General features: G+C 41.5%; 2 protein-coding genes and 1 long non-coding RNA gene across 3 annotated transcripts; 1 reads left to right on the forward strand and 2 right to left on the reverse strand.

The window, feature by feature from the left end:
- Positions 1-5237: 5237 nt before the first annotated feature.
- On the reverse strand, positions 5238-11533 carry LOC147754925 (uncharacterized). The gene is made up of 4 exons (XR_015330369.1): positions 9412-11533; positions 8835-9016; positions 8068-8214; positions 5238-6585 (listed from the first exon to the last, which is right to left on the reverse strand). It is a non-coding gene; the product is annotated as an uncharacterized LOC147754925 (long non-coding RNA).
- On the forward strand, positions 6912-15531 carry LOC111252778 (uncharacterized). The gene is made up of 5 exons (XM_022811205.2): positions 6912-7957; positions 12862-13019; positions 13376-13490; positions 13831-13956; positions 14254-15531. The coding sequence occupies exons 1-5, from the start codon at positions 7847-7849 to the stop codon at positions 14437-14439; spliced, it is 696 nt and encodes a 231-aa protein (XP_022666940.1). The 5' UTR covers positions 6912-7846; the 3' UTR covers positions 14440-15531.
- Positions 15532-17433: 1902 nt separating this feature from the next.
- On the reverse strand, positions 17434-20175 carry LOC111252634 (protein patched-like). Its single transcript, XM_022810854.1, has one exon. The coding sequence runs from the start codon at positions 20173-20175 to the stop codon at positions 17434-17436; it is 2742 nt and encodes a 913-aa protein (XP_022666589.1).
- Positions 20176-24542: the final 4367 nt, after the last annotated feature.

Genomic DNA, 24542 nt, shown 5'->3' on the forward strand with positions numbered 1-24542 from the left:
CCTTTTGATAAATACAGCCGCTGTGATAATATCTACCCATGTAGAGGTTTTGTGCTTCTTGGCCGTACTCCGCGCTTGGTGACTAAATACAACGATTTAAAGTATCGACCAACTTGCCTATTGTTTAACAATCCTCGTACATTTTAGAATGATTAGTAAGTTACTTAACTTGTTACTTCTGTCAAAGCCGTTTCTATATCTTGCAGGGCTTATTATTCTACAAAAATCATCGAAATGTTTGTCTCTTCCGATATTTGATATATGTTCTTCGATGGCTGTCGTCAGATGATTATTGACTAGGTTGTGTGAAGCAGGCCTTGTTTTAGCATATCCAGTCAATTTCAACCCTGCCAGTGTAGCTTCTCTAACACTTTAGCAGAACTTCCTATTTGATGTCCTTTTTATTCCAAGAGTTTATACGGGCTCTTTTCCTGTGGGGTCTCTAAATATATTAAAACGCGCGCGCTCTGTCTCTCATATGTATCCTAATTGTTCTGAATCTGGAATATTTGCAGTGCCTTCGCTTGTATTATCCGTCAATGATCTGACTCGTTGAGCCCCTATCACCTTCCTACAAAAGATGAATATCGAACTCTTCAACGACTTATAATGCCATCCACGATGACTAGAAATTTTCGAATTGCGAAATTATTAGTCGTGACTCAGTTTCAAGCTATGCAAACAACTTTATCACCCCCAAAACGGAAAACGAGTACCTCTGAAATAAAACTTCACGCTCTTATGCCGGAGGATACGAACGTTTATGAATTTGGACGAATACTCAGATTTTCAACCAACATTTCTTACGCAAATAGCTATATATTCATACCTATGACAATATAATACTATAATTAGGTATAATAGCATTTGTTACTTTTTGGCCAAGCAAGCGAAAGCCACAACGAAATGTTAGTCATGTGAACAGCTGGAAAGTGTCTAGTCCACCACCGCACCCACATGTTAGGTTAGGCTGGGTCACAAGCAGGTAATTAAGACTTATTAAAAGTTCGTTACCTCTCCCATGATTGTTGTAACACTGAATGCACATGTTCATGTTATCATTTACTATTGGATTCTGTATTAGTAGTACTGCTATGATCTCACACAACAACGGCTATGTAATCTATCAGCTAAGCGTATGATCTGACATGAGCTAAACGAATTGCTATTCTTGTTATGTAGCCATCCACCCGTCTGTCCATCCATCTAACCACTCGTCTGCCGAGACACCGACATTGTTCATTAACGTTCTGTGAACCAGTATCAACAGCATTGATTTTCCGCGCCAGCTACGCCTCCAGACACGCCTTTCCCCTCTTCACCCCCTCCTTTTCGTCACCTGACTTTCGCTTCCAGCGGAGCATTGATCGAGGGGCAACAGATTTTACAAAGCGTCAGTCCAACAACAACAAAGTAAACTATTCACAACGCTGATTGTTGCTATAGCCGGCGGGGTGGTCGACAGCCGTCGACGGCCCGTTCTGTTACCCAATTGTGTTGGCGGCTGTGGTCACGCCACAGCAATGTGTCCACGACACAGACAAGGACCAAGGCAAGCAAATTGGCGCCCCCGACAACGCCATCTATTATACTTGCTTAGGTAGATAGATGGATGGATGATCGACAACATCAACATTGACTATGCCAATGCTAGCGACCATCAGTAAACTAACACTCGCCGCATGCCAGCTAGCCGGCCAGCCAGTCACAAAAGCAGCTACTTTTCGAACAGCGACGGAGACAAATTCTAATATATTTTATAGGGAACATACGAGAAGTGAATACGACATCACTGCTTCTTATTCGGTGCTCGTTGCGACGGAGGCGATAGAAAGTTTTACATTGTCTTGTTTCGTTACAAGAAGGATTGCTGATACACGTCTAGGTATTGCGTTGTTGTAGACGTTATTGTTATGGTTTACGTTACGTTGGCAGCTTATTTAGGGCAACATTTTAAGCGTGCGCTCCGGTTGAATTCAGTTTATTTGCTCGCCTGCTACCAAAAAGCGTCAACAGCACAGAAGCCGAAAAAGAACTTTAATCGGAACGCCTACAAATCAGTTATTACCAACTACAGCAGCAGCTTGGACTGCCTCGCAGAGCAGCAGTTATTATTATTATTATTTTTATTATTACCGTGAATAAAATGCAGGTGGAGAACGAAAAAGTTAGGCCACTCAAAAATACCGTCCTAACGACTAATAACCAGATGTGGAATTATGCATCGAAATCGGATGAAGCGACGATTGCAATAAACAAATAAGCTGAGCAGCTGAGCTAGGGCAAAGCCGAGGAAGGGGCTTAAAACAGCAACAGTCGCGGTAATGGTCTATGTTCAGTCACTGAGCACCTGTGATTTAAGCAAATGAAGGATGAAGAAAGATTAAAACGAACTCAGTGGGGTAATTAGACAAAGATGAAGATTCTTCTCGATTTTGTTAGCAAGACCACTGCTTTTTTTCTTTTCGTGAAATCATTCTATTGTGAGTTTTTTTTAAGTGATCATCAAATTCGCTTATTCTTGTTGTTAATCTTGCCCCTTCAACATTTTGAATCGTACATGGCTATCAATCGACAATATGTCAAAAGCAACGGCTCGAAAGGCCATGTACCCAGTGTGGTAGGTTCATGCTCAATTTCGCGTACGACCATACGCCTGCCCAGACACCAATGAAAACGCAAAATCTCACCACCAGCGGATACATTTGCATTACTATTGCCAGCACAGATCCGGTCATTATTAAGCAACTAGAAGTATCGGCGTCACAATAGTTATACTAGGAATACGTGTCCAAATCCACCGTATCTCCACCTTTTATTTTGCCGACGTTCGTCTTGCGTGCTTAATACACCCTTACTTATATGTCGTGGTTGTGATACTAACTTTTGGAGAGCTCGGCCGCATCGATTACGCGCTGAGAGCACGGCTACCTGATTTGCATAAAACTATTGAGGTGTCATCAGGAGCAAGAGCAAACCTCATATGCAAGAATGAACAGGCAGACATGCATGCAGACGTACGATACACTGTCAAGAAGTTGACGCAAGGTTATCTTGACTAGCACCGTCATTCCGGCCACACAGTTTTTGGGTGACTGCTGCTACTGCGTCATGAATTACTGTTGCATCAGCCCAAGGCATAGACTGCCAACTAATGGCATTACGAGTTCCACTGCTAGAGTCAAGCGTCCACCCAAGTCAAGTAGCGGCGGGTCTCTGTTCTTCGATTCCCCCGAGACACTACCATAACAACAACGGAATGGACGGCTCTTTTAAGCGCCCACAAATGCTTCGATTTTGAAATCTACCATACAATACGCATGTATAATGAGTGTTAGGTATCCACGTAACACCAGCCGTGTCTGCATGTCTTACAGTTGTTTATTACAGGATATAGCTGTACAAAAATTAAGGACAAAAGATGTAGGACACATCTGTTAAAATAATATGACCGTGCCTATCTATTGTGAAGGAAGGGGCGCCGGTGTACGATCTATATCATTGTTGAATATGATACAGGTCGTACGGTTAATGATATATATTTATTTTTTATATTTGTCTCTTATTAACTCGGACCTTCATTAGTTGGTGCTGTTGTTCCAGTGTTTTAGGCCGGTAGGTCTTTTGGTACGGTGCCGCCGCGCCCTGCTTCAAGCCTCCTACTAAGATCTATTTGGGTTATGTTAGATTTAAAGTCGATGCGTATCAAGCACCGATATACTCGACCAGTTATTTCGCAACGGTTTAAGTCATCAGATCTAAAGAAAATGGCGCTTGAGGGCATGTTTCAAGATATATATATGTACGTTCAGAATAATTTTTTTTTATTGGCAAAATGTTAAGCACGGGGAAAACGCCATTTGGCTCGTGGTAACTGTGATCAAGCTAGTGTTGCTTATGGAAAATTGGACCTGCGAGGGACTATCTGTGCCTTAACGAGTATGGTACATACGAACTGAGATGTAAATGAGAAAACTATGACCTAGCTATACATGCATTATAATTCAGCCTTCTAGTCAAAACATTGCTTGTTTCGGTTTTATAGCAATATATCAGGTTTTTAGATTTTTTTAGTTGGTGCTGCTAAGGCCAAGAGTGTTACAAAACAGAACACATTTACACAAAAATAATCTTATTCTTTTGCACTAAATAGAAGGTTTACGTTTCGACGAAGGCTCATCCTGGGGACGAGACTACTTTGGGGATGTATACAAAGAACATCCACATGGTTCCGAATTCGTCTTTTAAGCACTGTCAATCTATTATAACTGGTTTTGATAGCCTAATGTTTATAAGGTCTAGAATATTAGCTAATCAATAATAATAAGAATAGTGAATAGTTTTGTGCTATTACACAAGCAGGTCAAGTAAACGTTTTCGATCTCGTTCGAGAAAAGGTCTCATTGATGATGCCTTGGCTGTATTCAGTATCCAAGAACTACAGGGAATAAGTTTTGATAATCTATTTTTCGATAAAGACAGTTATGAGATAACCTGAATTACTTACTAAATAGACCTTGGGCTGGCCCCCGCCTTACCTCAGCTGCTTACTCGAAGGCCCAATCACTGCTTAGTTCGTAAACAACGAGCTTAACCGCTATCGTGTTTGGTTTAATGTAATACAAGTGATTCAAGCAAGACGTGTATCGTATAAGGCATAATGGCAAAATCCTTCATTATCCGTGTTCAACCTTGTAAGTTTGTATTTCTCCATTAATCCAGTACTGATTGTCTGTATGAAAATAAAAATAGCATATACAGCCTAAAAAAGATAAGTCAGCAACAATAGATGGCCTTGTACTCTTTGAGTTTTCAATTTAGGTTAATTATCCAAAAGATTCTACATTAAACACTTGATAAAGCAGCGTTCTTGAATCCGAGACCGTTGCCATGTAAGAGCTTCCAGTGGGTGTCAATAGACTCTGATCACCTCTATAATCTAGAAGTTGTCAATTTTTTATAATCTGTTTTTACACGCCAAACGCCTAAGTCTTCAATAAACAAGCGCCTCAAAAAGCTTGGGGAAGCTGCATTTTACTAAAAGCAACAAATATAGCCAGCTGATGCGAGATTTGTACACGCGACCAACAATATCATGCAAGTTTTTTTTGCCAATGATAAAATGGATAAAATTTCGAATCCAATCATGGCATGGAGCGAACAGAGTTTCTGCTCACAGTGTGTAGATTTTTTAAAATATCTATTTACAGTAAGTTGCAGCTATCCCTAGATGTATGTAGACGGTCACAATATGTTGAAATTGAATTTTATTGACTCCCCAATTCGTATCCACTGTCATTGTGAACTTTTCAAGCACAGTGAGTATGATTAAGCTTATTATCGGGTAATAGTGTAAATTGTTTTATCTGTGACAGGTAGAAACTGTTGATGTTAGGGAAATTTGGACTAAAAAATTGGTAAGATGCTTAGCGTAGAGGAAATTTGCGAAACAGAAAGATTAACTGACCGAGCTGACAAAAAATCGGGTTAAACGAGACGAGTTCTCCGTACGTTAAAAGTCACTCGCCATTATCGCCAACATTATTACGTCTTATATGGTCTGAAGCGACTTATGTTTAGGTACATGCATTATATGAATTTACATACCAGCCATGCCAATTTTTTGCGCATGGATTTTACTTGACAAGGAAATACTGTCGTGAAAACGCCGTGAGTGAGAAAAGTTATTTGTAGTAAAAAAATATAAGTAAAAACTTGGCCACAGGCTCTAACATAAACATGGTTTTTCTTTGAATGAAAGTAAGCATTCATATATAATGATAATAATAAGACACATGAGTTGATACGATTCAGAAAAGGCCCACACAGTATAGATGAAAACCTTTAAAAACAAATTGTAGAATTTTCTAGGAAACTAATTTGTAAATTGGCTCATACTAGTTAGTAGTAGTTACGCTAGCCAGTTCATTAAAAAAAAAAAGGATCTATTTTATCCATTGTCTATCTATTTATTAGTTTAATAAAATTTGTGCTTATGGGAACCAGGATTTGACCTAGGAGGAAACGCCTGATTGCCTTGGATTCTACTGTCCTTTTGCCGCAAATTCTATACTCATCTATTTGTTAATAACATGACAGTTCGTCCGCTGTAATAACTACTAAGTGTGTGCAAAAACTATCGGGTGCAAAACAAAATCAAAGTATAGATAGAAGGAATAATTTCGCGGATATTAGCAAATGATTACCGTCCATTGTTTGTATTGGCACTGCACAAGCAGAAACGATATCGGCCTTATTAATTCGCTCTACGCACATACTACTCAGAGATACCTACGTGTTGTAGATCTATAGCAGTCGCACGCAATCGATTCATCAAAATGTTTAAGACAGTCCAAACATTGAGATACCTATACGGACTAGAGACGTTCCTGCTGCCGTCACAATACCAATCTAATATCGCATATAACATAGTATTATCGATATCCGTCGACGCTGTAGCGTTCGTTATCTCCTTTCGCGTACGAAAATGACGTCAATGATTTTGTGCGATCATGACGTATCGTTGCGGTCGAGATGATGCTACCAATCTAGGAAATCCACTACTTCGACAGCAGCATTACAAACCTGTAAAACAAACCGCCTCTGTTATGGTTATTTTGTTGATGAGGATTATTACTCTAACGATATCGATTCGACATATTCGATGTATCCTTTTATAAATTTGGTCGTCTGACTATGGCGGCACTGGCTGCAATCGCAGGCCAGAGTGGTACGGAAGGCCTGTTCTGGCGTACGCTGAGATGTTACCCGTCTCCTATTCACTCTCAGTCCATTCGATGGATCAGGGCGGCCCATCAACACTGCGGACTGGTGGCTGTTACCGCTACGACGAACGCCGACCAGCCCTATATACATACATATATTACGAAGCCGCCAATCGATGGCGGCGACTAGCACAACGACGACGATGGAGAAGACGCGGGCCGTCTGTGGTATCAGCTTTTTCGTCACCAGCAGAAGTGGCAATAATAGGATCGCTGCTGGCACAACGTCTGCAGCCCTGGGTGCCAGCTCTTGACCCCAACAAATGCCCCCTCGTAGCGGCCGTCAGTCGCGTCAGTTTCGTTCGACAGGTCGACTGCTGCTGCCCAAACTGCCCATTGCTGCACTCGTCGCAGGCGACTATGAAACAACGACGAACAAGATGCTGGCCGCCCTTACGCGATTTTCGCAGTGCGCGCCGCCTCTGTGGGACGTCGTCTAGCATTGCTTTGGATTATTGCAATCGCAGCTACTGGGCTTCCATCAGTTCCCAGTCATGCCGAAGCTGTCTGGATGGATGCCTGGCTGACTCCTGTCACTCAGTCAATCGTTGCTTGTTCGCCTGGGTCAGCTATCGCGTACAGCAAACAAGCTGCAAGTTGCTATCGAGCTGCAGTGGCGTTCGGCTCTACTCCCACTCCGCTCGACTGCAGAAGACCCTGCAGACCCAGACGTCGACGGTAACCGGCAGCAGCTGTTGCTATTGGCTCGTATCTGGTTGATCGTTTGCTTCGCGCAGCAGCGCCCTCCTCCTTTTGCACGGTGCGAGTGGTTTGCCTACAAAAGCCCTGCATAGCTCGGCACCTGTCGAACGAACAGCCAGCTGTCCGCCGTCTAAGGGGGCAGCCCAAAGCGACCCAGAGCAGTTACACTCACTATTACTGCTCGGTGCAGTTGAGTTGTTAAGAATTCGGTCTATTCAAACAAATCCGAAATCGCCTCAAGTCTCGAAATTGTTGTTGGGTGCTAGACGGAACACAGCTTATCAGTGCCTGCTTGATCAGTTCATGGTTGTTTTCTTTTGCAAGTAGTGATTATTACTAGTAAAGTTCAAGTTGTAAGGATGCATCGCAGCTTTGTACTTCAGTGCTGTGGCTTGTTGTTCATCGTCGGACTCGCCCTCGCAGGACCTCTGGCCAAGGACAAGTCCGAGAGGATCACTCCCAAACAAACCGTAAGAAATCTCGTTCTTCAAAATATGCAAAAAAAATTATGCATGCCATGAACATACCACAACACAATGACTATAAAAGAAATATCTGTTAGTAAATGAAAAGGATTTACCGATTGCTACTTAGACGTATATCGAAGGATAGCATCACACAATTCAGCATAGTCAAACTTGTTTTACGAAGTTATCCTTGGCCGATGGCTAAACCCTTTTGTGTTGTCGTCCGTCCGATACGAGACAATGTTTGAACATAGAGTAATCTAAATGGATGAACAGAAGTCAATGTTCAGTATTCTGTAGTATTCTTTCAAAAATCCAAAATGTTCTTCTCATTTGGTTTATATATATTTTACTAACAGGAAAAAAATCCGCGACACTTAGGTTGAGGGGTGACGTTTGAAAGGCATGATATAGAGGCGGTATTGCTAAACGGAGTGACTACGTTAAATTCTGAGGTCTTTTGAAAATTTTAATTTAAAGTGTAAAAATTTTATTCTGAAGCTGCGCTTATCATACTAGCCGAGTTCGATAAGCGTCACTTCCTGTAATTATTAGACAGACGATATATAAAACGTCATCTATTTACTTTTAACTTGATACATATATTAAATGTACGGTAAATGTTCATAGTGTTTTTGTATAACTACGTACTCAACATAGTCTTAACTTTCCTTTCTATTGTCCTCGACATATAAGAAAATAATATCATACATAGATGTCAAAATGAGCCTTTATTAAGTCCCATTGGTCTGAATTAGTCGAATTGCCACGGCAGAATGTTGACGTAAGCCTTTTACGTTTTGACAAACTGCGTAGCTGAATTTCTTTGGATTACTGCATCTGAAATTGAACGGCACAGAAACCCGTATGTATAGCTCACCTGGGTAGTACAGGCCATGGAAGTAGCTTTTGATGTAGTAGTTTTCGACATGTAGCTCAACGCTGTCTCACATTAGCCTGAGCTTTGCAAGAACATCCCTCAAAATGGTTCAGAGCCTCTGTTTTTGGAAAACGTTTGTCATAACGTTTGGATAGGTCCTTGGTTTGCCTGATTATCAATAACTGATCAAAATACTATATATAAATATACAATTTTTATTAATTATATATATATATAATTCGTGTGAATAAGGAAAACATTCATCGTATTGGTACCTACAAAGCTTGCCCGAATTGAATGATATATCACGTGATTAACCAAAAACAATAGAGGACTATAATAGAAGACTGTAGGTGCATTTGTTTACGTATACTTCAATCAGGCCATCATGTTGTGTTTAGTACAAGAGATGGGCTGATATGCTTCCTGCACCACGAGAACTCCCTAATCGCTAGTTTTCGAAGTCTGCTTATGCCGCGTAAATCATTGCCCCTCTGTATTGTCTATATATATATCAGTTGCAACATTTCAAGTCTGAACATTTCCTTTTAGTATTAGTGTATTTAATAAAGCACACTTTGGAAACTCGGTCTAATGCCATATGCTGCCGTTCCAATGTTGCACAACTTTCTTCTTCCACCGTTTTCGTCCCGTGCAACATGGCTCGCAGCTCAGAGTCGACATCAAATCCACCATCCCCTGTCGTAGCTGTTCGTGCTCCAGTCGAACGCAGTATCTCCTCTTTGATCGTTTCTCACTGAGCCAAAATCCACTCGATTTCGTTTGCACTCCCTCTGCCAGTCCTACTCTGTTATATCTTACGTTGTCTGCACAGCCTCGAATCACCGGTAGTGGTAGCGCTTACTGGGTGCGTTCTTTCGGTCGTTCATTGTTTGTCCGCCTGATGCATTCATCAAATTCGACTGTAAATCGCGACAGCCTACGTAGCTGGTCAGTTCACCTATGTCGCTGTTGTTTCTGTTTTCGCCAACGTCACTGCCAGTCAATGTACGCGCTCGACAATCGCCACCAAAACGATGTGTTGTTTTTGTTGTCATTACTCATTCACTATGCGTCTTACTATTTGCGCGATGACGCACCAACGGCTCTGAAGCGGCGTTTTGAACATGCTAATAGCCAACAAGGCACGAGAATACCGCAACTCTGATATGGTCTTAGTTTAAATCTGCTGGCCTATCTTGCTGTTTATCCACTAACTGTTCAATTTGTCGAAAACAGTTTTGGCCATTGGCTTCGAGCAATGTTATAGACAGATGGATAAAGAGAGAGAAAAAAAGGGAGAGAAACCGTTCGTCGGGGACGTCTTGAACGCAGCAACAAGAATCAGTGCTACCGACGATGACCGACGAAGTGGTCTTGTTCATTCGGCCATTGCTTGACGATTGACATGTTTACCTGGTTCGATCTATAATCGTATGCTTTGCGTCGTCTTTTCCTGCTCCTCGTTGACTTGCTAACTTATAGCTGCTACTGCTCCAGCTCTGTAGTAGCTGTTGCTTACCGGCTACGACTAGCTTGACGGTCCTCAGTGTCGTTATTATCGCCATTATGCTGCCTGTAGATTTTTGTATGCGCCTGGCGACGCGCAGCGAGCGAGTCCCGGAAGCCTAAGGTCGCGCAGCTGCTATGGGAGAATACCTGTGCCAGCCTACGGTGCTTTCAGCAGCATCTACAGGGTCAGTTGTAATAATAATAGACGTTCATGTAGACGCTGGTGTACGCGAAACCCCAACGTCTGCTTAACCCAGCCGTTGTCATGGCCACAGTCGCGAAAACTGTGGTAATTTCAACTGCATCCGCGGTAGCTGTCGTTTGCTGAGCCAACAGCGCCGCTGGAATAGATTCGAAGGGGGTAAGGCGTCGCTTGCGACGCATCCCTTTAGACGACTTTCTTTCGTTGATGTCCCTTCAAACGGTGAGCAAACGTACGAGCTCCCGTTCGCCCGCGGGGCTCATTCTTTACATTTGGTTGTCCCGACCTCACTGCGGTAATCAGTACCATCGCTGTATGTAGACATATAAGTTGACGATGGCGACTCCGCGGCTGCCGCAACTGTCAGAGCTCGTGCTTTTGCTGTTTTGGTATTGACCATCCAGATGTAGTTAACTTCGTACATCGAATAGTCATCATCGTGAAAGCCGATACTAGCAGCGACCGCGCCAAGGACGAGAAGGCAGTACGGCGACGCGGTTCGTTTAACACGGCCTTAATGCGCGAGCACTTACCTTGAGTCATTTGTGCAAAGCTATGAAAAAGGAAGGCAGGGTTCCAGCGAGCCAGTTATCACTTTCTACAATGTTGATAAAGACGGTGATGTTGCCGACGGCGACTAGAATTATGCCAGAGCATCCGAACAGCATCCGATCGATCGTTGATCCTCGCGAAAAGTAAAACCGGTCGCCTTTTATATTACTTCCATTACACCTATCTATTTATTGAGGCCGATCGGGTAGTGTTTCTTGTCGGCTCTGACGTGCTGATGATTTACCGCGTGCACTTAATGCCAATCTACGGTGTGTGGATCACGTGCAACAGCTTGACAGCACTGACGTACTGGGTTGAGCAGAACAGCAGCAAGATTCGTAAACGCTGCTAGAGCAGTGGGCAATTGTAAGCGCGCAGATCGAATAGTGATAAGACGCTGATGCACGCTGGTCGACCGGTGGAAATAAGATAGTTTCGATTACAGAAGAAGTAAGACGTCTGCTAGATCTACCATACACGCCATGTATTTTCGGTGTCTGGTAGCATGTCGATAATGTGCAATTTTTTTAAGGCCGGATTTGCCGCGTATGTATGTATGTTTCCCCCGGGCTGGCCGATTAGGCTCTACTCTATTGAGTGAACGTAATCAGCAGGTGTAGTTATTGCTGTTCATGTGACGTACCGTCGAGTAGTTGCCCGAGGTCGAAATGATGAGGAGATAGGAAACGCTTTTCTCCCTAAGAATATTATGACACAAGACAAACTATCGCGGGTTCTATTGATTTTACCGCTAACACCCCTTTTTTTTTTTTTTTTTTCCAATAGGCAACGGACAACAACAATTTTGAGAAATCCATTGGAACGTTTCGATCACTGCTCGAATAGCTAAGCTTATTACGGGTTATTGACTAACTATAATTACGGTAACACAGGCGAACACGATTGGATCATTTAGATAAATTGAAAAATTTGTTAGAACCCAAAACGATACGATCGTTTGAACTATAACAATGACACTAATAAACTTGGGTAACATAATTATAGTATTAAGAATCTAACTTTCAACTTATCTCTTTCAGCTACTTGATGATTTCTACAACACATCAACATTGGATAGCAATTTAGAATAGGAATTCAGGCCGAGCTTGAACGTCCATGCCGACAGAATATTTAAACTCTTAAAACGTTATTCTAAGTTTGGTATTAATAACACGCTTCCACATCATAACTAATTGCTATTTTTGCTACCACTCCACATTGGCTTTCTGCGTAGGCAGCAGACAAATCCGATTAGACGCAAAAATATTTGCTTGGCAAAATCATACCTGAAATAATTTTCGTCATATTTTTTGAAAACAGGTTCCAAGTGAATAGAGAAAAACAAACAACAGGCGTGCTAAATTTTGTACGTTGGTGTCAGCTATAGTTTTTGCATAAACACGATACTCACTATTGCCATAAAATCTGTATAATATAACAGACATAATATGAGAATTCCTTTAAGGATTTTAAGGCTTCTTTTCCAAGTATATTGCCTGTAGTGAAAATGATTGAGCATCGACGCACCGATGATATCCTGAACGAAACATCGCGATTGCATCGACGATGCTGTGAGTTAGATGATTAACAAAAACGTTCTCCAAAAACTACAGCGGATTAGTACACCATCTTGTTAAATGTTCTGAAATGGAGAAGCTCAATCTGAAGCCATGTTATTCCTAGAAGCATCACATATGCACCAGCATTCATTCTGGCTAATTTCTGGCATTTCTAAATAAGAAAAGTTCCGTGCCTCGTCAGGTCGAGGAGTTCTTTACATCAAACTGGGGCGAATGCGAGCCGCTGAAGAACCCTTTGGTCCTTCCTGAAATCAGTGACGCTGCCACATGGGAACGCTGCCGTGTTCATATCCCACTTTCGCCAGATCAAGTCGAGGAAGCTTTGCCTAACCTTAGCAGGTATTCTCGTATTCAGTTTCTAGGACAACTATAACGTACTAGATATGATTAAAACGAATGAAATTTCATATCGTTGCATAATAGCGCCGTATTCAGGATGCGCATACCTTACAATGACGTTGACAGCAAATATATCTGTTTTGCACAATGCCGAAGAGTGTGAACGGTATTACCATATTTAGCTTATCTAGAAGCCTTTCTGGTTTACGCTATTCTTGCACCACTATCGATTCTATCATAACACACCTATTTAATATAGATTCATATTTCACAAATAAGACAATATCTTTAGGAATTGTAGCTAACTTCGACTCTGGTTTTGGGTGTCGTTCGTGATCCCCCGTTCATTTTGTCAGATGTATGTTGAAGGTCATCGGTTGGGTTCGTGCCAATGGAAACATGAACTTGACGAAGTATATGGATTACCTTTCGCAGGCTGGACTTGACGACAAAACCCTGGAGCTGACGAAGGTCTGCCCTTATTTCATCTATAGTCCTAGATACATTAGTTAGCCGAATCCGATACTAAACTTGCTTGGTATGGTTATCCACAACTTTATGATCGCTTGTCAATTTTGATTACGTGGTGGATATCTTTCATGCTTGTTGGGTGATCGACACCGCATAGCGAAAACTGAATTTGTATAGAGATTACTTTTAAATGTTGCTTGTTTTTAGTTGTTTTCTCTTGCTAAGATTATGCGTTATTTATTTGTATGCGGCTGCAGCGTTGCAGGTTATATTTATACACAATACACTGATTTAACATAATAAAACAGGATGTCTTCTTTGACTCATATAACAATCGCAGACTGCTCACGAGAAATGTTCGCAGCGTGCTCTGTCGGACGGTTCTGGCGATTACAAGGAGCAGGATAAAATATACGTGGAGTGCATCTTCAGGCACTTTGATAAAACGTGCCCGCCCAACTTCCAGGTAAGCTATCGTGTTTTAATAGGCCAGCTAAGTAAAAACAAGCTTAATTATGATTATCATCGATATAATTTAGTTGTCAAACAGTAGAGTAAAATTGTAAATGCAAATGTGAAACAAAAGACTTCAGCGTATTGAATACTGCATCATTGCGGCATAGCTTACTATTGCGGGGTAACATCAATAACTTGAAGCCCAATCAAATGAACAGACTATAGATGCGTAATTAACTATCATTCTTTGTGCATCTAGTATAGGTTAATCTGATATGTTATACTGTTTTTTCCCGTTCAATTGTAGGCCGCTGTAAAGCAGGGTTACATTGTTGGCATTACCCAAATCTCTTTTGTGCCGCGTTACGACGAAGTTGAAGTAGAGAGTGATACGGACGCTGAAACTGAGGGTCAGGCTGGACCTAGTGTTGCTGACGCAACCGGTGAGGCGGCCGCCAACGACAACGCCAATGGCAGCGGCGGCCCGCAGTAATTCTAAGTCACAAATGAGCAAGCAGAGCGGGTCGATAGTATCAATAGATAGGGCTGCACCACCCCCTTACGAAACACTCCTGATAAAAATGCATGAGTGGATAGAAATTCTTGGAGTTTACTTTGAATGGTCAAATACACATCTGAGTATTGGCTGATAGATAGGAACAAAGCCTAGATCTGTTGAATTTGTTTTACTGGGGGGCGTTCAACCCCGGGGGTTAACCCCTCTAACACCGACGTAACTGTACAAAGTACAACCAATGCTGAGGTGAGACCGCAGGGTAGCGAGACTGACAAGCAGTTACCATTGTCGTTTATCAACGCGAAACACTGAATCTAGCAAATATTCATCTAGCTAGTATCATCTAGTAGATACCGAGACGTACTTTTGGCTGTATTTTAATACGAGCAAACAGTAATCACCCAAGCTCATTCAGTCAATCTAGCCCATCCAGACGTTCTGACTTGCTATAGGGATCTCATATCCATATTTTTCACATTTATTCTTCTGTGCTCCGATAACGGACTCTGTTCAAAAGGCAGCACCTAGTTAACAAGATTTCAGAAACAAATGTACTTGAAAAAATAGAGCTACATAATGTGTGTAATGCAAATTTACGCGCGCAGGGATCGTACATTAGTAATACGGTAATAACTCACCGACGTTAAAGCCTTAAATGTTCAAAAGGCTTTAAAAAAGATAACCCGAGGGATACTCTGCGGTGTGGAGCGTGTACGTGCGCTGCACGCCTTTCCGTCGGTGAATTAGAACTCATCGTTTTAAAAGGTGGTAAAATTATTGTGTTTGCTGTATTCGGTTTGCCAAGCCTGCACTATAGCCAGGTACCAACCCATCATTACAAAGAGATCTGTGATACGAACGAAAACATCCTACTCCACACTCTGCATGAAGTATATACACAAAGATAAACCGATTATCGCTCACTTCGAAAAAAAACTACGTATAAACTATATATAACTGAAAAGTGCATCTGTGAAATTTACATAGACGACATATTAAGCGATCGTTATCAGGCGAAACAGTTAATTCATTAAATCAGCAAGATTTTTCCATTAGACCCGATATAAATGCGTGTGTTCATTGTGTAATGTTACTATCAGTTAACATAGAAAACAAATATGTCGTTAGTAACTTATGTCATATAAGTTCGCTTGGAGGATAAATAACTTATTGCATGCAGAAGTAAACCTAGTCTAAAAAGTGTGATGTTTCTAAGAGTACCAGTGGCTAGAATCAAGCGATTAAGTCTTGCTTTTAAAAATTTTGGTTCTGTACGATTGTCTATTCAATAGACAATCAGCCCCGGATTTACGTACTTATTTTAGTTGTTACTACCTAAACATCAGTCTCAAAACCTCTAGCTGTGCAAAAGGACATGCATGTCTCCGTTCATGTGTTCTACGTAATACCGTCTAATACTATGGAGTAATCTAGTGTACCTTGTTCTGTCCAATAACTACAGGGTAAAAAATCATTTCGACTACTACCGAATAAAGTTACTCCTCATATTAACAGATCCTTCAAATAGGCATTTTAGAACTTACGAAAAAATCAGCTGTTTGAAGTATCCCCGTCTAGGATTATTACACTTCAATGTTGCACGAAAGCCAAAACCGAACGGTTTATAATAGGCGTTTTGTGATTGTTGTTATCGTAATAAGAAGTGCGATTTTGTTTCCACAAATCTATAGCGTAGCGATCTTCCTCCTAGGGCAGACCCCATGCAAAGCCTTAGCCGTAGCCCGCTGTTAGCTTGGCGCTTATCGACGGAGAGTTTGACACGGCTTTAGATCTTATTTTAATTAGCAATTTGCAAATGGAGTAGATTTCCCAGCAGCTCATATCACAGCAGTACTGTGAGGATTGTTACTGTAGGGGTTGGTGGGAAAAATCCTTGTAAACTCAGTAAGATTCCTTATCAGGAACTCATGACGAACAACTATAAATATTGAGCGAAGCCAACGACAGAAAAATTTTACTATTGTTTTGTAAATAACAGAGTGACGACGACCTTTTGATCTATCTGAGGGCAACCACTCCGGTCGCAGTTGGAGTGCCTGTTGTTCTGGTAGTATAATACAGCCTGCTCATCCGAACAGCGTCAACACGATTTTTCAATTGAATGATCTGTAGCAGCAAATCGGTTACGAAGCGATTTCGATAGAGTCAGTCTGTTTAGAGGTCTCAACAAATACCAGCGAGGGGTGAAGTCCTCTCTTTTAAATACAAGCCATCAGTAGACTTTCCTCTAAGAAAAGCAATTCGCGCAGTAAAAGAGGCATGCACTGTCGTACTTATTGTCTAGTAGTAACCAGTAAAAACCGATACAAAATTTAACAAAAAATTATCATACGAAAAATCGAAAAGGTTATAATAGTTCTAGTTTTATACATATTTGTGAGCCCAAACGCAATGGATGGTAGATTATTGCGCTGTGCTAACGGTAGCCCAAACTAATCCTGGTCAATAGTATATTCAGACATCTAACTGATGGTCCAACAGTAAACATGAAGCTGGGGTAATTAAAAAATGAAGACATTACATAACCAAATACCAAATGTATATCAGTCGTGCGAGCTCTACGTTTGCAACATGTACTCCTACAATATTTCGTGAACTGCATAGGTCCTTATGCAGCTATGCAATATTGCTCTCTTCTGTCTTCTTTGTAGCCTATCGTAAGCTGAACTCTTTATTGCAGCACATGCTACACTGCAATGAGCTATTAGACTTAAGAGAATAATAATATATAAAGGAAACTACAATTTCGATTAATCTTTTTACCGCGTTTTTAGTTTTACTCCCGGTACTGCCTCAAATGGTTAGCTCCCAGTGCGATTTAGAGTATGTCTACGTTTAGTTTTGAACCCCGACCATATGACCGTACCATACCTATTTACCGTAAAGTACATCCATGTATACTGAGATGGCACGTTGGATGTACTGCTAATATAAAATTATAATTCACGATTACCTGTCGTTTGAACCTTTATTCGCAAACAATTTCGTAGAAATGTCCTGTCCATTTATAGAATTATCTGCAGTATTGATAATCTCAATAGAAATTCGAAATTCAGACGCGACTGAAGTCGATGAAGGCTCGATTGACATTAACTCTGGAGTCATACACATGGAATCCTCTTCCCTGATAGTGGATAACGAGCCTCTACGCTGGTAACTGTGCGTAATAACAATATCTGACAAGGCACTATGCACCCCAATTGTTGGTAGCTGTGGTGACGTGACACGAATGCCTTCAACCGGATCGTTCTCAGGAGCCAATTCGCAGGAAGGTCCCACGTAGCTAAGAAGAACAGGCAGAGCAACTAAACTGTTATAGGCATAAATGGCCCATACCGCCGACAGGAAGTAGAAGAAATGGGTCACGATGAAACCAAATTGTGAGCCCAGGTATACCAATATTGAAACACCCACCAGCCTCATCATTGTGGTGTAGACCATAGGAACGCCGATATTGTTAAGAGCCACACACACGCGAGCCTCTTTGACACCGGCGGATCTTAAGAATTCTGAGGTAAAACAGACCATTGAGTCTACTCCTAATCCAACACTGATCACGATCAAAATAGCAGATATTCCATCAAGCGTCATGCCCAGCGTATGCAGAACGCCGTATGTTGATACCATACTAAAGCTGAGCACAAACAAAATAAGTATGGCGGCCCGAAAATTGCGAAGCGCTAAATACACCATGATAAATGCCGCCGTTAAAATGATCGTTGTTGCTAATTCTAAACAGTGTTGCAGATCTACATGATACTGTGCCCAGTACTTGGCATTAGCGAAGATACGAAATGTTGCGAAGTAGCGATCCTGAAGGCGAAGAAATTCATATTCAGTCGTGTCTGCAGGAATAACGTCGGGGAGAATTGAGCCATACTCGACGCGTGCACTCCCCCAGAAGCCAAAAGCGCTAAGGCATAAGAATGAAAGAATAACCAAGCTTTGAAAGAACGAATGGTTAATTAGCGATGCATACCAGCCCAATTCTGTGCCAACAAATATGGATTCGCCGCATTTACTCTCGGCATCGCGTGTTGCCATGGGCAGTCGGCAAAGTACCTTGTTGCACGCTGCCGGGAATAGATAGAGAGTTCCTATTGCTGAACACGCGTGAACGATCGCGCCTTGTACGGCAAAGTCGTGCAAAGCTGGTATCGGTATAATAGAGCCTGCCGTGAAGGCTAGAACCATGACTATGCTCGAGAGAGCAACTGGTGCACCAGTCAGCTTCAAGCATTCGGCTATGTGCTTATTCCTGGTCGTTGTACTGTCAGACATCACTTTGTTTAGTCCATGTGCCACTATGAACATACAGTTTCCTCCAAAGACAAGGGATAAAACTGGCAAAACGTGTAGGGTTGTCACGTTGAAGGCAAATAAGCCAGCACATAGGCCGAAACCGGCAGAAGTGCTAAGTCCATGTATGAACATGCCGATGAAAGCGATGTAGAGCTGTGACGATACTCGGCCGTTCAGAAGGACTAAGGGAACGCATTGGACTGCAAGCAAAACGCTGACTCCGATAGAAAAGTTACTTAGGTTCGGTGGCGTGGACTCACGTATAACTTGCTCAAGACTATTAGATGTAAATGTTATGACGCTGTACTTCTGAGCATAATGTTTTGTCGCAGAGAGGTGCCTCATTTCTTGTGCAAACCTCTTCTGCCAAGTTTCGACAACTTTATGCGCCTTTTCGATAGTCCAGTCAACGCCGTACATGTAGGGCGCCCCCATATGAGCTTCAAAAACAGCCTCGTCGTCCATGATCTGAACGCTGCTCTGTAGTGCTGTAGCACGTACCACGGTGTCAGAGGAATCTCTTTCGATACCTCCGATGGTGAGATTCTCCGACCAATGCAAGAGATTTCTAGCAAAATCATAACAACCTCCTGTTAGTGTCATGCCGATATCTGGAATGGTTCGCGATCGCTTGTTTGGAGCGGCATCCGGACACTGCCTGTTATAGGGATCTAGGCAGGGCTTCTCCTCGTATGGTGTAATTCCAGATCTTGACATAAAGCTTTCTAAAAGATTTACGGGTTTGTTGCTATGATTCACGTGTTGCTTTGTAAAATTCAGGAGACTAGTGAGGGCCAACACAACGCTACTCGGTTTGCCTACATTAAGTGTAGATCCTTCCCAGAAGCAAGTAAGAGGTGTCACTATTAAGCAGGGCATAACCTCCATAACTTTTTGATTGAGCTCGTGGCGACCCAAGTTTGAGACACTCAATGTCAAGCAGATATCTCGTAAACTCCATTGCTGGTCGAAGAGTTCGACTTCGACCTCAAGAGCCCTCCGCAATAGCTTGTAGTGAACGAGAAGAGCTTCTTCATTTAGTATGTTAGCTCCAGACCTTTCAGTTTGAATAACGAGCTGTTCGTTACCTGCAGAGTAAAGCCCAATGCGTGCTTGACTATGTTTCAGATTTTCCTCAAAGTTACCTTCAGTTTCAGTCCAGTTTTTCCAAATCGGGTTCGATGAAAGCCAAAGCTTTTCCAAGTTATATTCGTATTGGGCTGATTTGAAAGCAAGACATAGTAATGCTACGGCAAGAAGACCTACGAAAAGAATTTTGCCGGAGTGCTTATGGATCGTGTAACCAACTCTAACGAAATGCTCTTGAAGAAGATTTCTTCCCCAAAGAGATGCTCTTTGATTCGCTATCGGTGCTTTTCCTTTGTGCATTGTGATGGGCTGCATGAGGTTCAGTGCTAAACTGGTCGCTAGATAAGTCGCGTTCAATCTATTCAGATGAAGGTACCCTGGATTTACGCGTTTTTGCCGGAAAACTTCGAGCTGTTTTTATTGAGTTTCACCTACATAACAAAGAAATGAACAAAAGCTAGGTGTTAGAGCAACTCGTAATTATGAAACATAAAAGTTGCAGTTGGTTTCGCACTAACGTTTAGTATAGTAATATTTCAAGAAAAACCTGAACATTTGTAGTTAGAATTCAGTGCAAGATATAATATGGTAGCATTTAGCTTCGAACTATTTTAGCAAGCTATATGGTTTGTGCCAATAAATCAGTCTAAGGTCATAATATTATGGTTTCTCGCCCCATTGAACAAAACGATGTCTCAATGTGTAAATTCATGTGAAAAGAAAGTTCAAAAATGGGTGTTCCAAATGGCGAAAAATTCATTTTCGACACTTTCATAAATGCCGCCAAAACAATGCGGAAGGTTTGCCTCATATATAATAACGACGCCATCGCTAAAAGTATTGCTTAAAAGTAGTTTGAGAAGTTTTAAAACGGTATCCGGTACGTAAAGGATGCCCCACAACGACCGTCTCAATTTTATGACCGCTATCGTAAGATACTTGTGAACAAACAACTCGAAAACTAGCTAAAAAAAATTAACTGCACCCATACTGCCGTCATTAGCCTCCTTAGGTTTTTTTAGCTTTGCACAGAAATTTGGAGCTTGTGTACCTCATGAACTCTTTGAATTCAACGAGGGATAACAACTTAACGCTGCATCTCAACATGTCGCCCTGTAGCAAGCGTCACACGGTCAGAATTATGGCAGACCTATTATTATGTCTATGGCGTTTGTATGTCAACGTGAACTAGAGATCGAAATAAATAGTTCCAAGAAAGAAGCTAATACTTGAGATTAAACCAAACATTCATTAAAAAAAAGGATGTTTTGCGTTTGGTGGGACTGCAAGGGCCTGATTCATTAAGAGTTGCTTTCTACGAGCCAGGCGCTTGAGTAGGCACTTTTAGTTGGCCAAATTGCCTCAAGTCAACGGCTATCCGAGAGAACAGATAAACGAGGTTAGGCCATCTACGACAACAAAGCCAGACACGACAAACATGGTGCAAGTTTCCCTTTTGAATATCGAAAAGAAGCTCTCTTACATTCTTCATTTTTTTCTGGACTCTGCGCTGACAACTTCTTACCTTTTCCGTTCACTGGGCGATCACGTTCGTGGCCTTGCCTTCAGTACGAACATAAATAACTCAAAGTGCGGCTGAGAAATTTTTACGCGATGAAACCCATTACCTTCTCGTCAGACGGTATACATTGTTTGGTGGAAAAATAGGAGAAGGTCGTGAACAATGACGAGGGTTACATTATCTAATAAATGGTTCTTACAAAAATACAAGTTATGATGTTCTATCTAGTAAAAAAGAAGCGTGGATATTTTCTTTCCAACCCAATATAACATTTTTTTTTTAATCTGTGTTTAAAATCTCTCAGTTTGAATGTTCCAATCAAAAGTCGATTACCCGTAGACCACGTTTCCACGTTGAATTAATGAAACGAACAAGATCGTTTTCTCGAGATAACGCAAATAAAGCTAGTGTAATACGCGCAATTTTTGAAAGCCACACAAAACTCACTGGGCACACAAGTACTTCAACAAGGCGCGCTTCGTGTAGAACGAATCAGCTATTTCGCTGAGATGCGTGATAATCTTAGCCACTGGTGGTAAGTGCACAAAGCGCAGGTACACATTGGCTATACAAATGATCTTATTTGTATCGTAAATTGTTTCGCAGCGCTCCTTTGCTAGGACTTGATCCGCTCGTCGGAGTACGTCTCAGCTTAGTATGCATATAGGATATAGTATGAATTATATTAAAGCTATAAATCACTACGCACTTGTATGCATTTTGTAACGTCACAGTTTACGTAGAAAACGTTTAGGCAATGCCGATTATAACAAAAGCAATTACTTAGTTCTTGTCCGCGATTTCACAAAAGATTGTTCAAAAAACAAACTAATAGTCGTAAGTTCATGTGTTTATGAATTATATATGTCCGCCCAAATTTCCAGCAGTAAAAGATCGCAACTGATGAAGTCCACATCCATGTTGTCATGAAAAGGGAAATCCCCTAAAGGATTTAGTAGTAGTGCGCCTGGTTGCAAAGCTTAGAAATGGTAGTGAGGCATGCGCTAGAAAGTTGGCACAGTCCGTTTCATGCTGCAGATGGGCTATCTGTTGTAATTCCAAATGGAGGTTCTGAACAAAAAACTCAAAGCTTTTATTTCGGCCACTTAGAAGCGGCGTAAAAAAGGCTAAAATAAATTTTTTGATCGTTGGTTGATTCTCAGCTTAAAGTGCCTCATAGCTTTCGGCTTTGAAGTCTCTTGGATTTCACTACCAGCAGGCAAGCCGTAGTCAGCATTGTCGATGGGCAGTCAACATGTATGTCCTTCTGGCTTTATTGGTGTATAGTATAATTTTTCCTCATATAGGAGACACTTGTTGCTTTTAAAACTAGACCTCTAACGATCTCATATCTCAGGTGAATTCCGCCATTTTCTTATACAACTTTATGACTCTCCCAGCCCTAACGGTTAACGCAAAGCTATCTGTGTGCAGGAACTCGTATATTGCTGATTCGACACTTGACGTGGGACATTTCTGTGATCGAAAATTAAACTATTTATTAGGCTATTGTCTACGCTGCAGTGCCTCCATGCATACATTGAAGCCGAACTGGCTTCCAGAAATTTTTGCGTATCTATATACAAAACACTAAACCAATTTTCGCGGGCACCTTGGATGAGCGAGCATGCGTTCATCCGCTGTGCTCGGCATTGGCAGGAGGCTTGTGCTTTCTAAAACAAAACAACACTTTCAATTGATTTCTGAAATATGAAAGAAAATCCAGTGTTGTAAGTATATTTTCGCTGGGCAAACTGCCACTGACACTGACAACGGATAAAATCGAGGTCTGTAACAATGCCCGTTACTTTGTAGTTTTTTAAGGATTCAAGAATGATTTTTATAAGCGGAAACAGAAGATTATGTATTAGGCTGATATGACTTCAAATTTTTTTTGAAGAAGGCCAAAAACACTTCACACGGACCTATAATTTGAATGCAGAAATTAGCGGATTTGTAGCCTCTAATTACGTCACACATACTACTGATGAAGCTACTCACAAATTCAGACCGGATAAATTTTAAAACGACTTGTGTACGAGTTAGGGTCCGACCTGTAGTCGATATCAAATGAATGACAGTTACAATGGGTAGACGCATTTATCAGTGATGTCTTGATCAGCTATTTAGAAACAATTGATCACGCAGTTCGAATCTTGGCGAAGCACTCGTAAGCAAAAATTAATCACTTTTATAGCATAACATATAAATTATAAAATGAACTAAACTAGACTAGTTCAGACTGTCAACTTACGGGGCCTCCTTGTATATTGACACACAAAACATAACACACCAAATATCAAATTATATTGAATAAGTTAAAAAAAACAGCACAGTTAACACTTATACAAGAGAAGCCTCGACACCGGGGGCAGACACTGATTTGAGCCCTCCTCTAAGCAAAGCAGCCCTAGCGCTAAACCACTCTTGGAGGTAACGGGCAAGAGGACGAATATGAAGAAATGGGCAAGGGCTACCTCTCGTAGTGCCATTACAGTTTTGGTGGTTCCCGGTAGCGAGCTGGCGAACCAGCCAATCCGATCTTCAGGCCTTGCCTCATGTCAATGAAAACTTCGTAAAAGCGCTGGTTCGTAGTTACAGGTGAGGCAAATTGGACAGACTCGAGAATATTGGTATATCTCATTGCTTTTAAATGCTGTTACGATAAATGAGCTGTTATCAGCTCTCTGTTTGTATCTGCCTTGTTCACCTAACTTTGATGTCATTACAAACAAACGCCCTCGCACTGTAATTTATAGAGACTGTTAGATTTGTCAGCACAGCAGCTTGAATCATCGGTATTTATACGTGAAGTGTTTATAACAATAGGCCTTAACCGCGTGAAATTGAACCCCTTAAAATGAAAGCGTGCTGAGTAGAGCTTTTATGGAAAGATCTAATGGAATACTTGGATCCGAAACACTTTGAGTACTAATGACTTCCCAGTATCAACAGAGAGATACACAATTCAGTCGAGTAAAACGTTATTGCTGCCGTAAAATTATGGCGGGATCGTGACCAAAGGCTTTCTTCGAATAGTAGTACATCGCAACCTCTTCTGAGCTTGTATACGGTCTTTTTTTTTGAGCTAGCTTAACGCATTGTGTTTGGCATTCGTCAACTCACTGCGTCACAGAAACATCTA

Source organism: Varroa destructor, unplaced genomic scaffold, assembly GCF_002443255.2.
Source record: "Varroa destructor unplaced genomic scaffold, Vdes_3.0 BEIS01000006.1, whole genome shotgun sequence".
Taxonomy (NCBI): Eukaryota; Metazoa; Arthropoda; class Arachnida; order Mesostigmata; family Varroidae; genus Varroa; species Varroa destructor.

What these genes read in the sequence shown, in the direction of transcription:
- LOC111252778 (XM_022811205.2), top strand. Translation starts at nt 7,847, where the DNA reads ATGCATCGCAGCTTTGTACTTCAGTGCTGTGGCTTGTTGTTCATCGTC. An exon ending in GGATCACTCCCAAACAAACC is followed by an intron (nt 7,958 to 12,861) that starts GTAAGAAATCTC and finishes GTGCCTCGTCAG; the next exon opens with GTCGAGGAGTTCTTTACATC. An exon ending in CGTGCCCGCCCAACTTCCAG is followed by an intron (nt 13,957 to 14,253) that starts GTAAGCTATCGT and finishes GTTCAATTGTAG; the next exon opens with GCCGCTGTAAAGCAGGGTTA.
- LOC111252634 (XM_022810854.1), bottom strand. Translation starts at nt 20,175, where the DNA reads ATGCACAAAGGAAAAGCACCGATAGCGAATCAAAGAGCATCTCTTTGG.